Source organism: Sminthopsis crassicaudata, chromosome 1, assembly GCF_048593235.1.
Source record: "Sminthopsis crassicaudata isolate SCR6 chromosome 1, ASM4859323v1, whole genome shotgun sequence".
NCBI lineage: Eukaryota > Metazoa > Chordata > Mammalia > Dasyuromorphia > Dasyuridae > Sminthopsis > Sminthopsis crassicaudata.
The window spans coordinates 275951637-275969940 of record NC_133617.1 but is presented as its reverse complement, the minus strand read 5'-3'; the positions used below and the strand labels follow the sequence as shown (position 1 = coordinate 275969940).

The following is an 18304-nucleotide window of genomic DNA, read 5'->3' as shown; positions in this document are numbered from 1 at the left end:
GCAGTCTCTTATCACAATTCTCTACCCCTCATCTCCCTTCAAACCATACTGAATACTACTGCTAAATAAATCTTCCTTAAAAAACCACTTTCCTCTTGTTAACCCTATATTCAAAAATTTTATTTGCTATTATATTCAATCTGAACTCCTTAGCTTTAAAATTTCTACCTAGTTTTGATGTAATGTGATTTGGGATTTCCTGACCTTGGGGGGCTTCTGTTCTAATGGGTCAGTGGTCCTGAGTCTTCTGGCTTTGGAATCTGCCTCAGGAAACTGAGCACACCCAATCCATCTGATTCTGACCACTCCTTAGCCAATAGCTTCTAGCATCAGAAAACTCCCACAGAACAAACTCCTGAGATAATAGTGAATAAGACTATTTCTCAGTTCATTGCTGACTGATGATCCTGGTCAGTGATCATCAAATTTCAGAGACCATCCTCAATTTATCTGGAAATTACTTCTTAGCTTTGCCCTTGGACCATAGAATTAACATATCTATGATAGAAAGCTGTACTGGTCTATCTCCTTGCTTCAATTTCTTTACTGAATTCCCTTACAATTCAGTCCACTTAGTAAAGGCTTATATTATTATCAATCAAAACTTTGCCCCTTAACTAAGAGATGGGTTCAAGCCTGCAAATTCTTTTGAGATACCTCGCCACACCAGTCTGGGACTTTTGGGGTCCCCCTTCTCAACCTCAACAGCTGTATCCTAATTATCTCACCTTGCTCCCCACTATCACACAAAAAGCTTCCTTCATCTGCTTCAGTGTGTCTCATTGTCTCATGTCAACACCCATGCTGCTGACTATACTGGCTCCAGTATAGGCGCCTATCCTGGATAACTCCTTCTTTTCTTTTCCTTACCTTTCCATTTACTTTCCATTCTTCTAAAAACCACTAAAATTCTATGTTTTCTAGGAAGCCATTTCTTACTACTATAGACTTCAGTGATCTCTGAATTCCTAAAACACTGATGATGATGATGATGATGATGATGATGATGATGATGATCAACATTTATAAGACCACTTTGGAACTTCTCTATATATTAAGGTATTTCTTCTCATATTTGTTTCTCTTTGACATTAAATTATTGTTCCTAATTTGGTTCCTCAAAGATAAATTAATATGTTTAACTTCCATATAAAATATAATAATATAGAGATTGTGTTGAGATGCAAAGATTTTCCTTCTCTCATTTAAACATCCCCAGTTCTTTTGATGGATACTTTTTTTATATAATTTCTATTCCCCTTTCCCATTCTTGTCATCTGTTCTGGACACACAAGAGTTTGTAAACATTTTTCACAAATATATCCCATAATACTCCTGATATGGTTCAGCGGGATTATCACCTTCCTCATTCTATAAATTGTCCTCTGTTTATCTAGCCCAAAATCACATAAAATAAATAATAAATAAAAATTAATTGAATCTACAAAAAAAAAAAAAAAAAGGTGTGTGTGTATGTTTAATTTTAAATTTTACAAAGGATAATATATATGTTGTTTCATTTGATTCTCAAAACAACTCTGTGATGAAGATGCTTCTCTTATGACCATTTTACCAATGAGGGGAATGAATTAGAGGGGTTAAGTGACTTATTCAGGCTCACACTGTTAGTAATGACCCGAAGTTAAGATCTGAATCCAGGTCTTCCTTATTCTAAATATAGCATTCTATCATATACTATGGCATCTACTTGTCTTACTTATAGTAATCCAAACACATACACACATATACATATATAATAAAATATATTTATACGTAAATTTATATATAAATAAAATATATTTATATTCATGTGGGCACATACATGCTTACATGCATATATGCATACATATACTTAGCACAGTGCCTGGTACATAGAAGATATTTAATAAATATTGATATTTACTAGTGTGTGTATATGTATATATACATACATATACACACACATTTATGCATTTATATATAGAGATATACATATACACAAACTTGCATATACATGTGTGTACGTGCATAAATGTATAGATGATCATGTGTATATCTACGTGTGTTCATTATTGTAACTAAATTTATGTGTCTGTTCAAGTACATCATAACTTCTTTGAGGAAAAATACCAGGACTTATGCTAATTTAATAACTCAGCCAAATTTTTTTCCCTGCCAAGTACTTAGCAGAGTGCAAAGGACATAAGACATCCAATGAATGCCTAATTAATTAATAGTGTGACCCTAAAAATAACTAAAGTTATAATTCAGGTTCACCTCAAAAGCATCACCCAATATAATAATTTTTTTTCACTTTTCAAGAAAGATAAAAACTCACTGCCTGTTATATGTGTTGTTTCTTGTTTAATTATTTATCAACCATGTCCAATTCTTCATGATCTCTTTTAGGGGTTTGCCATTTCCTTCTCCAGCTTGTTTTACAGATGAGAAAACTGAGGCAAACAAAGTTAAGTAACTTTCCCTGGGTTACATATCCAGTAAATATTTGAGGTCAGATTTGAATTCAGAAAGAGTAGTCTTTCTGACTCCAGGCTGGGCACTCCATCCATAGTGCAGCCTAGCTCCCATTATAAGTATATGAATATCCAATTTAGATTTGTACTCATAAGATCAGTCAATTGCCCTTGGACAGGATAAGAAATAAAACTCATTGTCTTACAGATTATCTTGGAAAGAAAAAAAAATGTGGTGGCATTTTAAAAAATTTAAGATAAAGTGATAATTAAACATTTATGGGGGTTAGATTTTATCTCCTTTATTTAAATTTAAATTTCTTGATGAAAAAGTTGCAGAACAATTTGAGGCATTCCAAGCACCTCATAGTCTAACAATGATTGCAAAACTAACTGTTTCTTTCACAGTCTTTTAGTAATTTTGATTCTCATTTAGTTCAACAATGGTGCCCAGGGCACAAATAGTCATAGAATGATAACAGAAGCACTGATTTCCTTGCACTTCTCTACCATGAGAAGGCTCAATAACACCATCAACTTTTGCTCTGATAATTAAAGGGAGCTATAGATCTCCACAGGTCAAAATATTTAATTTCACAAAATGCATCACATAAAATCTTGAATTAAAATAGTTTTACAATGAGTACAAACTATCAAAGGTCATCTCTGACTTTTAGTAAAGGCAAGGAAAATCTAAAGGGCAGCCTTGAATAAGCCACTAATTGCTTCAGAGCTTTATACTTTGCAAATTCTCTATTCTTAATTCAGCACACTTTTGCATAATGAGATGGGATTTTCTAAAACTGAAGTAACCATAAATCTCAGCAGACACACAGGGATCCTTTCAATAACTCTGCATTTTAATGAGATGGAAAACTGCCAAGTATTGTATATATGGGCTGGGAAATGCTAGAAAATGCCAGAATGCATTATTCACAGCATCAAGAAACTGATGACTAAATATTCAGTTCACTCCCATTCTGGTGATCAACAATGCCTGGGTATGTCTATATAGATTCAAGGAAATTCTTTTTAAATAACAATAATGGGAATTAAGCCTACTTAAGGCTAAAAACAATTTATATTTGCATCAAGTCTAATGCTTTATAGCCTAATGGAACAAAGAATCCCTGATTTTGAAATAGACATTAAAATCACACTAACTTTCACATTTTTTTCTCCTCACTATAACAAATTACTTCATATCTTTGTCCTTTAATTGTCATGACAATTTTATCTGTTGATGATCAACTGTGTTTTGATGCTCCCTCCAAAATAAACTATGTGAGCCCTTGAAGAACACGTACGCAATTTATAATCAGACCTATACTATAAGCTTTTGCTGCTTAGGAAATTTAAACTCTGATGAAATACTCTCTAAGAATTCTGGGCCACTTTATATGTCAAAATGAAGGACTGAAGTAAGACTACTAAAAATAAATAAATTTCCCCCTTATATTATATATAATTCCCTATGGATTTAGAATAAAACCACTAAGTGTTATTTCTTTGGCCAACAACTAAATACTTTTTAAATAATTCAATGCATCCAACTACCACAACATAACTCAATATTTAAAGAAAATGATAGTTAATAATAATCTTTAAAGAAATAGCAAAACTTTTCATTCACTACTCACTATAGGTTATCTCCTAAATACAAGTTTTTCAACACAGTATATTTAATCAATAAGCATTTTTCAATTGATGCAAATAGCATCAACCAATTAGACCTCTCTTCAATCACAAGGTATGATTATTTCTTCATGGGGCATATTTCTATCTATCAGCACAATACTATTCACACACTGAAGCAACTGTAGGTTTCACAGGGAATCTTTTTCAACCAGAACTTCTGGTTGGATTTCCATCCCAATGGCATATCCCTTTGAAGAGCATACTTTCCCTGCTTGTGTTTTATCCTATGTTAATGATCAGGGGACATTGAAAAGGGAGAAAAAATTGGTTTTTATCTAGAAGTATTTGTCAATCTTTCCTTAAATTGTGTTTTTCTAATTTCAAATTCAGAATTTAAGTGAAAATAGAATGGGGAAGAATGGAAAAGGACATATGCATTTCCTATGGACATAAATCTGTAGTGACTATTAAGATAAAAGCTCCAGACAGGAAAATTGTCAACCTATTTAAAATCTTGGATTGTCAGGCAATAATTGTGCAGTTAAGGTAGTGATCAAAATATTAAGAATCAAGAAAAACAAGAGGGACAAGAGGCAGGGAGGATATCTAGTTTGACATAAGTATTGTTTGAGAAAAAAGGCAAGGATCAGGCTAGTGTTATGAAGCTCTCCATTCCCCCCACATTCTTCCCTTTTCTTTTTCTGGGATCAGTTCCAGGAGCTTTTAACTTCAATATTAAGTCTTTGATCATTTGTACTCACTGTAAAAACTATTTAAATTTCATGTTTGTAAAAAGCATTTAGCATTGTACCTGGAACATAATAAGTACTAGTTAATAGGAGAAAGAGGTAGTCCTTCTCCCTAACAAAGCCAAACTTTTTCCATATATCAATGATTCTGTTCCATCCCATTTTCTCTGTGGGCTAGCACCTTCAATCTTTTCAGTTTATTTTTTTTTATTATTAAGTTCAATACAATGGCTCCATCCCTATTGCCTAAAAACACAACTAGGCTCTCAATCCTTAAGAAATTTTCTATATAGCACTACTCTTTTCACTGACAAACTAAACATTTCTACACAGAGTTGTGAACTGATCCAACCATTTTGGAGAGCAATTTGGAACTATGCACAAATGGGTATCAAACAAATACCCTTTGATCCAGTAGTGTCTCTACTGAACCTGTATCCCAAAAATATCATAAAAGTGGTAAAAGGACCCACATATGCAAAAATGTTTGAAGTGTGATGGCAAGGAACAGTAGGGGAATAGCTGAATAAGGTATAATACATATATGGAACATTATTGTCCTATAAGAAATGATAAGCAAGATGGTTTTAGGAAGCCCTGGAGAGACTTGCATGAATTAATGCTAAGTGGAGTGAGCAGAACCAAATGAACATTGTACACATCAACAATAAGATTATGTGATGAACAACTGTGATGGTCTTGATTCTTTTCAACAATGAAATCAATCAGGCCAATTCCAATAAACTTGTGATGGAGAGAGCCACCTCCATCCAAAGAGAGGACTGTGGAGATTGAATATGGATCACAACATAGTATTTTCACCTTTTTTTTGATGTTGTCTGCTTACTTTTTTTCTCTTTTTTTTTCTTGTGCAACATGGTAAATGTAGAAATATGTTATACTGCACTACTTGCTGTCTAGGGAAGGGAGAAGAAAAATTTGGAACACAAGATTTTGCAAGGGAGAATGTTGAAAACTATCTTTGCATGTATTTTGAAAATAAAAAACACTATTATCATTTTTTAAAAATCTCTATATCTAATTTCCTTAATTTCCTCATATTTCATTCTCTTTCAATTATCCCCTGCAATCTAGCTTCCATACCAATATTTATTTTTTTATTAATAATTTTTTATTATATATATTTTTTATAATATTATCCCTTGTATTCATTTTTCCAAATTATCCCCCCCTCCCTCTATTCCCTCCCCCCGATGACAGGCAATCCCATACATTTTACATGTGTTACAATATAGTCTAGATACAATACATGTGTGTGAATATCATTTTCTTGTTGCACAATAAACTTTAGATTCCGAAGGTACATGTAACCTGGGCAGACAGATATTAGTGCTAACAATTTACATTCACTTCCCAGTGTTTCTTCTCTGGGTGTAGCTACCTCTGTCCATCATTGATCAACTGGAAGTGAGTTGGTTTTTCTTTATGTTGAAGATTTCCACTTCCATCAGAATACATCCTCATACAGTATTGTTGTTGAAGTGTACAGTGATCTTCTGGTTCTGCTCATTTCACTCAGCATCAGTTGATTTAAGTCTCTCCAAGCCTCTCTGTATTCCTCCTGCTGGTCATTTCTTACAGAGCAATAATATTCCATAACCTTCATATACCATAATTTACCCAACCATTCTCCAACTGATGGACATCCATTCATCTTCCAATTTCTAGCTACTACAAAAAGAGCTGCCACAAACATTTTGGCACATATATGTCTCTTTCCGCTCTTTAGTATTTCTTTGGGATATAATCCCAGTAGTAGCGCTGCTGGGTCAAAGGGTATGCACAGTTTGATAACGTTTTGGGCATAATTCCAGATTACTCTCCAGAATGGCTGGATTCTTTCACAACTCCACCAGCAATGTATTAGTGTCCCAGTTTCCCCACATCCCCTCCAACATTCATCATTATTTGTTCCTGTCATCTTAGCCAATCTGACAGGTGTGTAGTGGTATCTCAGAGTTGTCTTAATTTGCATTTCTCTGATCAGTAGTGATTTGGAACACTCTTTCATGTGAGTGGATATAGTTTCAATTTCTTCCTCTGAGAATTGTCTGTTCATATCCTTTGACCATTTATCAATTGGAGAATGGTTCGGTTTCTTATAAATTAGGGTCAGTTCTCTATATATTTTGGAAATGAGACCTTTGTCAGAACCTTTGTTTTTAAAAATATTTTCCCAATTTGTTACTTCCCTTCTAATCTTGTTTGCATTAGTATTATTTGTACAGAAACTTTTTAGTTTGATGTAATCCATACCAATATTTAAAATAAATTATTCTTTACAACATTACAAATGATCTTTTAATTGCTAAATCCAAAGATTTTTGCTTAGTCTACATTCTTGCTTACCTATCTGCTACTTTTGACAAAGCACTCCTTCATATACATTCTCTTCTTTCTGGTTTTCACTATACCTCTTTCCTGACATTGATGCTAGCCAGTACTGGCTATATGACTATATTTCTGACCACTGCTTCGATGCCTCTTGTGCTGGACATCATCCACATCTCATTGTATATACACAAAGTCTTTGTCTCTTTTCTTGTTATAACTTCTCTTGATAATTTCACCAGTTACCACCAATTCAATCATCTCCTCTAAATAAATGGCTTCTAAATCAACAAGCACTTATCAAGCAACTACTATGGGCCAGATGTTGTGAACAAAGACAAATATGGAATAGTGCCTTCTCATAAGAAGTCTGTAATATAGCTGGAAGAGGATGGCTGCCAGATACAAAATCATGATGATGGAAAATGGAATATTACATGAAAGGAATGATGAGTTTGGTTAGACCAAGGCTTCTTCAATTTTTTCTACTCATGACCCCCATTATATTGATATAAAAATCAAACATTCACTAATAATAAATCATGATTTCATGACCCCCCACAATCAGTTGCAAGACTACATGTGTGATTGTAAACCATAGTTTAAGAAGAAACAGGGAGGTATACCACAAAATAGATAGAGATCAACAGAATGAGGCTTTAAATAAAAGCAAAAATGGCATTAGGAGTTTCTGAAGAAGAAACCCCTTTATAACACTCAAATGGTGCTTGAAGAACTTATATATATATATATATATAAATTCTTCATAGTTTTCATTTTTTCCCTTGATTTAGGTTAAGCTATAACACAAATATAGCTTAAATTTTCTTATATTACATTTACACTTATATCAGAAATAAGTAGTCTCAAATATAAAAATTATAGTTATAGTTACAACAATTCACAAACCAAACTACTATTCAATATAGACTAATTGCTTATGTATGTGGTAATCAATACTTTCTTATATAGCCAAAGCTAAAGACTTCTGAGCTCCAATATATTAATAGTGATTCTTATGAAAAATATATTCGTGCATATTTTTACCACAAAAATCCTTTATCAATCTAAAAATTACTTACCTGTTCCATCATCCACATTCTCAACTTCCATCACTTCAGTATTGATTCTGCCACGAAAAAGATAACGGTGTCCATCTGTAGAGGCCTTGCTATTCTTTAACCGCCTTATTAGAAAATAAGATCAATGAAACACTTTGTGAATATAGTTATGAAATATCTGAAGGTCTACAGATAAAACCGGTTTTCATGAAAATCAGATTTTTATTTTGAAACTATCTCATTATTTAATCATTAAAATTTCAGAACCTCAATACTTTCAATAATGTAAAATAGGGATAAAAATATGTGCACCACCTTTCTCAGAAGTTTGCAGTAAGGAAAATAATGTTGCAAAAATCTAAAATATTATGTATGAGTAAGTTGTTTTTATTACTTAAATTGCTGTACATTTTGTATGTTTGAACTAAATATTTAGATTTTTATTTACATTTAACATGAAAAGAAACATTCAATTAGACTGTTGAGGTAGATGAAGTTATTCAGTCACTATGGATGTTTTTTTGCCTGAAATACAAAAAATTAATTATTTATTTATTTGGTTTGATGCACAGTGATAATTCTTATTTAGATAACATAGTCAAAATTAGGCCATAAAATGCATTCTTTTTTATATTCAGGCATCTTCAGACTCCTCAAATCTATTTGGGCTTTTATTAGGCTTCATGCTGCCTAAATATTCTACCAGGAACATGTTATCAAAGGGTCTTTTTAATTTGAAACTTAAGATTTTGTTTTCATTCTCTTCAGATAAAAATACTATAGAAATTTAGGCTACTATATCATACTTATCCATTTTGGGAATGCTGCTCCTACAATACCTAGACTGAATGTGAAATTATCCAACTATACCTTGTTTTCCCCTTCTTAACACGTCAACCCTAAAATGGAATAAATGCTGCCTCCCAATGTTCTAATCAATTCTACTTCACCAACCAATTCCTTCTTATTAGTCAAAATCTAGTCTAGAATTAGAGTCTGCTTTTTTACTTTCTCTGACTTTTAAAGAGTGAAATTATAATTAAGGGAAATTTAGAATTGATCAGTGGTTCTGATTTTATTAACGAATAAGCTCCAGTAAATTGCATGAATGATTTAAGTTCTCCATAACTATTATTTTATCTTGGTTGTATGCTAGACATTTAATATTTGTCACTTATTTCTTTCTTTTAATTTAGTAGTATAAAGTATATTTCCTCCAGAATACTGATTCTATATCTCCAGCCATTGATCACTTACCCACCCCCTATATGCAATTCCCTCATCTGGGTCCTGGATCTTTAAGTATAACTTTGTTTATTTATTTGTCTGGGGTTTTTGCAAATGATGAAAGTCGAAAGCCAAGGCATTTATTAGCAGAAGTTGTTCCTTCTTAAAATACAATACTATATTTGCACTCCCCTTTTATTATTTTCCTTTTTTAATAAAACATAAATTTCCATAGCCATAATCAAGTCATAAACCTATTGCACACAATTTCAGTGCTATCTAACCTTTAATAACTTTATGTCACATTTGAGGAACTGAGGCCCAGCAAGGTTGAGAGATCTGTCCAAGAACATAAAAACAGAAATAGACCTCAAATTGGAGTCTCTTGAGTTTGTATCCAGTTCTTTTTTCTATAATTCTACATTTCCTATTTAATATTTCCTAATTTTAGGTAGATATGTTGAACAGTGGATACAGTACTAGAGAGCTAGAATTAGGAATAACTTAGATCAAAGCATATCTCAGAGACTAGCTGTATGACCCTGGGTAAGTCACCTGCCTGTTGTAAAATAGGGAGAAAAGTACTAAACAGAAAGATTTGTTGTGATGATAAAGTAAGATAATATGTGTTAAGTAATTTTGTAAACCTTAGATTATTATATAAATTATTATTATCATTATCATTATTATTATATAAATCTTTAGCTAACTTTGTGATATTCCACTAGAAAACAGAACTATTACATGCCATGTTTCATTAAATATCTAATTACTGCTAAAAACAACAGATTGTAATTAGAAATATCTCTGCAATATTCAGATAGATGTTATAGCTACATTAATCATATTTTTTGCTATAGTTTCTGGAAAACTGAGTTCTTCATTAAAAATAAAATTTTAAGATTATGTTTTTTGTACTTTCAATCAGAGTCATTTTGGGGAGGAGGAAAAAAGTCTCCATATTTAATCTTCACATGTAATCAAGGAATCTAGGAATAACTTTTGACAATATATACACAATTTTTCTTCATTATCCCCTGTATTTCTGCTTCAAAAAGAGTGAAATAAGCTTTAACATTTATTCTCAAGTGTCTTTACTGATTTTTAATTAATTTAGAGTCCTGGACTTTTTAAAATGATTTTTCATTTACATTGGAAATCATACTGTAATCACTGAGTATTGTAAGATATTTTAAATTACATTGAAATTATTAGTCATCTAAAATGTTTGTGGCAGCCCTTTTTGTAGTGGCTAGAAACTGGAAAATGAATGGATACCCATCAATTGGAGAATGGTTGGGTAAATTATGGTATATGAATGTTATGGAATATTATTATTCTGTAAGAAATGACCAACAGGATGAATACACAGAGGCTTGGAGAGACTTACATCAACAGATGCTGAGTGAAATGAGCAGAACTAGGAGATCATTATACACTTCAACAATGATACTGTATGCAGATATATTCTGATGGAAGTGGATATCTTCAACATAGAGAAGAGCTAATCCAATTCCAATTGATGAATGATGGACAGAATCAGCTACACCCAGAGAAGGAACACTGGGAAATGAGTGTAAACTGTTAGCATTATTTTTGGGTTTTTTCCCCAGGTTATTTTTTACTTTTTTCCTTTTGCAACAATTCTTCCTTTGCAACAACAACAACAACAAAAAAAAAAATTTGGTTCTGCACATATATATTGTACCTAGCATATACTATAACATATTTAATATGTATGGGAATGCCTGCTATCTAGGTGAGGGGGTGGAGGGAAGGAGGGGAAAAATTCGGAGCAGAAGGAGTATGAGGGATAATGTTTGTAAAAAATTACCTATGCATATGTACTGTCAAAAAATGTTATAATTATAAAATTAATTTTAAAATAATAAATAAATAAATATATTAAAAAAAGAAATTATTAGGCATGTAGTTCTTTAGGATCTGTTTTTATTTTACTCTACATTAATTCTTACAAATCTTACCATATTTCTCTAAATTCTTTATATTCACCATTTAATAAAGCATGTGTTCCATTATATGCCCCTTTTCAACCATTCTTTAATTAATAAGCATTCACTTTTTTATCCAGTTCTTGCGTACACAACACACACACACACACACACACACACACACACACACACAGATGCTAGTGTTATTTAGTTAAATGTTATACAATTTTTACAGATTTCAGTTTCCTTTAGTTTTATTCCCATTAGCAAGACTACTGGATCAGAAGGTAGAGAATTTAATCATCTCTCATATATTCTAAACTGACATGCAAAACATTTGGACCAATTAAAGGTTCCACCAATGTATTAGTATGTCTCTTTCCACAGCCCCTCCTACATTAACTATTTCCATTTTTATCATCTTTCAAAATTTCTTAAGTATATAAATCAATTGATACCTCACAACCTTCATTTCATTATGTCATGAAATGTCACTTTCATATTGCCATTGATAGACTGAAATTATTCTTTTAAAACTGCATTTTATATCCTTTAGATATGTATCAATTGAAATGCAGTTATTGAAATTATATGTTATTATTGATTGCCTATATATACTGGATGTTGGTGGTTTTTAAAGTAATATTTGATACAATTTTTTTTCAGTCAATAGTATCTCTTACCTATATTCAATGATTTTATTTGTTTAATTTTTAAAATTCTATGGAACCAAAATGATCCAAATTTTTTCTTACTGTTTTCTTTTATCTATACTAACATTTCTCTGGGTAATTCTCTACTTTTTACCCATAGAGATAAAAAGTACTTCTCTAATTGCTAATATGACATTATATTCAGATTACATATTTGTTTCAAGATAGTCATCTTTAAATAACGGTCTAAGCTCCTTCTCTAGAAAAATGATTTCCAATTTTTCCAGCAATTGTTGAAATGTCATTCCTTTACTAAGTATTGTCCTTAGATTTCAGACGATTTATCACACACTGAGAAACTATTTTTGGTTGTTTTCGTAACCTATCTAATCTATTCCACTGATCTACTTTTCTGTTTTATTTCTTTCCAATCAGTACTAAATCATTTCAATGATTATTATATTGCAATATTTTGGGTTCTGGCAATGTCACATTTTTTGTTATTCATATATTGCCCAAATGTAATATATATTCAAGTGTCATTCACATATCTACTTGTTTCCCTTCAGAGCCTAGATTTATTTTTTTCTATGATTTTGTTTCCCTAGCTATATAAAGCATACTCCTTATAATTTGATTACATCAAAACTTTGAATTGAGGCAGTATTATTTTTAATATGTTGGCACAATCTACTCATGAGCAGTGACTATCTCTACAACTATTTGTTTTTATTTATTTAAAAAGAAATATAAAGTCAGTTCGTGTTTTGGCAGGTTAAATTCATATACTTCCTACCAAAAAAAAATTTTTTTTCAGGATCTATTTTATTTAATGTTAGGAAAGCTTATAGTGTATCTTTATAACATATAAGCTAGCTCTTGGTTTAGATACATTTTATGATTATGAACCAGATAACTCTCACATCTATTTATACACCCAATATCTCTCCTGAGCACAGTCCCATATAATCAATTATTTGAAGTTTCAAATTGCTAGTCTCGTAGAACTCTCAACTAGTCCAAAATAGAATTCAGTGACTTTTCACACAAACCTATACTTTGCCAAATTTCTTTATTTCTATTGAAAGGCCCCACTAACATTCTACATTTAAAACTTCATTAGCATTCCTTACTCTTCATTCACTCATCTTCTATACCTAATTAGTTACCAAATCCTGTCATTTTTCTTTATAATTCATCTCTCCTCTCTCTCCCTTTCTCATTACTTAAACAGCTACCACATTAGTTCAAGATATTATTACTTCTAACCTAGAATGCTGCACTGGCCTTCTAATCTATCTCTTTGCTTCAAGTTTTTCCCCAATGTAAGCTGAACATAGCTGACAACATTATTTTCCTAAAACACAGGTCAGATCATAAAATACTATTACTCAATAAACTCAGGGCCTTTGTATTGCTTCTAAATTAAGATATAATTTTTTCTGTTTGACTTTTCAAGCCCTTTACAACCTCACTCCATTCTACTCTTCCAGCATCTTTGTATACTACCCCTACTCCCACTAGTTACAGTCTAAGTAGGCCCTTAAAGACAGTCCAACAGACAGACAGACAGAGATTGATTTTGAGCACAGATACTTCCATTGATTGCTATGAATTTTAGAGGGCTTAGCATATATAAATGAGCACTGTTATCTTGAATTTAGATTAAAATATTCGTTCTTTGTTTTGACAGCAAGTCTATAATTTTTTCAAAGAAGGGTTTTGATAAAATTTCTTCTATTTCCAATTTTGAAACTGATAGTTTAGCATTTCTGTTAATAATTTTTTAAATGTTTCATAAAAACATTTTAATCCATAAAATATTTACACATTTTCATAGAAACATGTAAATCCTTCTGGACCTGATTGTTGGATTTTTTTTTCAACCATTAATAATATGGATTTATTTTTTTCTAATTTTTAAAAAAATACTGATTAATATGGGAATTTTGTAAAAATCTATTGATTGATTGAATTCTCACTTTGCTACAGTGGAACTGATTATAAGTTGCTGATGTTTACTTATTACTTTCTGCTTTGAATTAATTATTTTTTTAAAATTTTTTTTGATATTTCCTCTTCTTATTGATCATGGTAGGTAATGATTTATCTATGTTGTTAGTAATCTCTTCCCAAAATAGAAAAAAATCAGTTTTTTATCAGTTCTATTGTCTTTAATTTCTGGTTTCCTTCCATTTTTAAGAATTTCTCCTTTTTTCTGTGTTTGAGGGTTCTTTATTTATGTTCAACTTATTTTAACTGTATGTTCAGTTTGTTGATTCTTTTCCACTTAGCTATTAAAAGTTTTCAGAGATCTAAATCTTCTTATATAGTTTATAATAATTTGATCTCAGTTTTCCCAATCCATCTCTCTCCTCATTATACTATCCAATATCAGGTTTGTGCAGTATGCCTTTATTTTTATTCTCTATCACACTGTCCAGGAGGAATTATTCTTTATCTAACTATAAGCATTTTTGATCACTGCCTTTTAAAATAGTAAGAAAATCAAAACACAAAAAGCCACCATTACGACGTGGGGAAAAATATTTTCCCTAGTTCTCATTGTTCTCAAAAAGTGTTTAAATGTCTTTCAGTCTTCAAGTTGCATTCCTGATAATCTCTGACTTCTTTCAAACAATGACTCAATTTCTTCTTTTTTTGTTGAGAATTTTATTGTTTTCTTACATGGTCAGGATAAGATTTTTAAAAAGACATTTTTTGGCTGCCAAGCAATGAGCAACATATTCCAATTTTTTCTTAGACTTCTTGTAATCTAATACAATCCTTCATTATTCTTTTTTTTTTCATTGTCCTTGGAACATAAAAGCTTTTTATTTTTTACCTGCTGTCTACAGATTTTGTTCTTTGATGTTTCAATTCCTGAGAGATAGATGTTGGTAAATGAAATTCAGTATTTGATTCCATTGGTGATCCAAGGATTATCATAAAATGTAATAATTTCCTGAAACATAGTATTCTAATTTTCATTTTAATAGTATTTTTGTGGAAAACCTATACTCCTTAGAATATCTTTTTGTATTTTTTATTCAATTCAATATTTTCATTTACAGCTTTACTATGATCTTCAATCTTCTTATCTTTAGGTTTTGTTTAATTTTCATTCTCTCTTTACATTTATGTATTATAATTATGCAATTCTATTTTTCAGTATCTACTTCATTAGCAAATGTTTTGTTATAAGTCCTCTAATCTTGCTAGTCTTGATTTCTTAAAAGCCTTAATTTTCATTCTTATACCTTTATTCCTTTGATCTTTTCATTTGATTCTTTTATTCTGCTTTTGAACTATTCTGAGATTTCTTAAACTGTTATAATAAAGTTTATTATAACAATAGTTATAGTACTTCTTCATGGAATCTTATAAAAGTAATATGAATACATTTGTTTTCCATGGATGTTAATTCAGTTTACTTTGTTGCAAAGTATTTGTTCAATAAAATTTCTCTTTTCTTTGATTATGAATCTATTTCTCTTCCTCAGCTTTCACCCGTCTTTATCAGTTACGGCAGATTTGTCTAAAGTGTCCTCGTAGTATGCATTCTTCATATCATAAATCCTTTTCTTTCTTTAGATCTAACTTTGTTTTTCTCCATCCCAACCCCAGTCTTTTGCCACCTGTTTGCTTTTCTTTTTCACAATCAATGTTGCATGAGTAGATAGATGGTTCTCAAGATGGATAATGAACTATTGGTACACAGTCACAAAGAGAATCTGTGATGTCGCGGAAGTTAGACAAATTCCTCAAATTAAATAGTCCTATTCCCCTGAGCTGTGTCCTCCAATATGTGAACATTTTTTTTTCAATCTCTATCCTAAACCCAGAGAGATGATCTTGAAAAATATGAAAAAGTATCCAGGATAATACTGAGAACAGATTCCAAGGCAAGAAAAATTTTCAATTAGATTTTTTTTCCCTCTTGTTTTCCCTCCTACTTCAAAATATTCCACTTACTTTTCTGGTATCAGTTTCAATAAAGAATATAGCCTTTTCAATTCCAATAGACTTGTGTTGGAAAGAGCCATCTGCATCTAGAAAGAGAGCTATGGAAACTGAATATGGATAAAAGCATAGTATTTTTACTTTTGTTGTTGTTGTTTACTTGTTTACTTTTTTTCTTTTATTTTTCTTTCACCTTTTGATCTGATTTTTCTTGTGCAGCATGATGAATATGGATATAATGTTTAGAAGAATTGCATATGTTTAACCTATACTGAATTCTTGCTGTGTATGAGAAAGGATAGGAGGTATAAGGGATAAAAATTTGAAACACAAGGTTTTGCAAAGGTGAATGTTGAAAACTATTTTTGCATGTATTTGGAAAAATAAAAAGTTATTTAAAACAAATAAAATAAAGCTTTTATAATTATTTTAAAAGGCTTGTTTTAATTAGAATATACATACATATATATGTTTATGTATGTGTATATATATATATATGTGTGTGTGTGTGTGTGTGTGTGTGTGTGTGTGTGTGTGTGTGTGTGTGTGTGTCAGATAGCCTCATGTAATTAATCAAAACATTGAATATAATTTAATTCTCTAAATTTTCCAATATCACCCAATGGAAAACACTGACAAGGTATGCTGTTAAATATCTAACAACTGGTTCTCAAAAATATATACACAAAAATATGTTTAAAATATGTATTATTATTTTCTCCATAAACTTCCTTAAGTCTAGACATCAACAACAGCCAAAATAGATCAAGTCCTTAATCTGTAGCATTGTCAGTTTCCTAGGTAAATATGTTCATATTACAAATTTAACATTGGCTATCTCTATTGCTAACTCCACAACATTCCTGGTTCTTAATCACAGATTAAAGTATTATAATCAGTTTACCATTTCATGAAGTTGAAACTTCAGGGGGGAGGAATCTGTATAAGAATACTTTTGAAGTCTCTTAATATTTTAAGTTAGGAAGTACTGGGATGTTGTTGATCTTGTTAGCTACCAAAAGAAGATTATTGTTTTAAGAAGAGAGCAGATGGTGTCATTTAAACAACTCCTCATCTCCTGGCAGGGAATGGACATAGTGATTTATTTGGCTATTTCCATTTATAATAGTTATGAATTTGTTCTTTATATCACATGTTCTTCCTAATGTTTGGTTACTTAAAAACATTTTCAACTCAGCAGGATTTTAATTTCTTTAGATTTTACTTATCTTGTTAATTATTCAACATTTAAGGTCATAAGGCCATGAATGATCCTCACATTTGAATAAGCAGCTTTACTGTCACAGAAGACCTGAACTTTAGGGAGAGAAATAAATAACAGGAATAAATCCACATTCAAGAAGAAAAGCCTCTCTTTCAAATGAATGTCCCAAAAGAAAGTAAAGCTTTGGAAAGAATCATATTAACTTTTTAAAAATACAATACACAGGAGAAAGTAACAGCTGTTTCTATATTTGCATAACCTGATGGTGCTTACCTAAACACTGATTATCATAGAAATAATTTGGAAAATGCACATATAAAATTTTTAATCTAGTTAATTTATTCCAAAGTGGCACAAAGAAAATAAAACTAATAGCTCAATAAAGTAGATCCTCCATGTAACTTAATTACTCCTGGATTTTAATGGAGACCCCTTTGAAAGTTTCATGAACTCTTCCAGATTCCTAATCTATTAATCATTAAATTCCTGATTTATTGTTGTAAAGAGCATCCTAATGATTTAAAATAGTTAACAATTTTTAAAAGTGTCTAACCTGCCCAGGAAGAAACTGTGACAATCAAAGAAATAGATTACTTGCTCCTACTAGTGTAGAATATCAATTATTCTGAGTTTAGTCTAGAAAAGAGGCCTAAGGAAGTGAAAAATTAAGTGACTAGCTCAAAGACACACAGGCAGGATGAATCACAGATAAGAATCTAATCCAGTCCTTTCTGATTCAGGCTTGTCTGCAACCCAAACTACAGCACTGCCAAAATTAACATTTTTTTGTTTCCTCTTTGTAAATGTTCTGGTCCTAGTTGTAACATTCTCTTTTCCCCATTATAATATCATGCTATTGATAATAAACTAAGCTCACTGTAAACTAAACTCTCTAAAATAATTTTTAGAGGAATTATTGTCTCATACCAACACAATTTGCAAATATGGCATTTAGATTTTAAATCTAATATTTTATATTTATCTATTAAATTTTACCCATCATTTTTGCTAATCAAGACTTTTTTTTATCC

At 31.2% G+C, this 18304-nt stretch overlaps 1 protein-coding gene across 1 annotated transcript in view; it reads right to left on the bottom strand.

The window, feature by feature from the left end:
- The window catches only part of PREX2 (phosphatidylinositol-3,4,5-trisphosphate dependent Rac exchange factor 2), a 388457-nt gene that overhangs the window by 235418 nt on the left and 134735 nt on the right, over positions 1–18304 (bottom strand). Inside the window, exon 8 of the mRNA XM_074278839.1 lies at positions 8275–8378. Coding sequence (XP_074134940.1) covers positions 8275–8378 — 104 coding nt within the window. The remainder of the gene's footprint in view (positions 1–8274; positions 8379–18304) is intronic.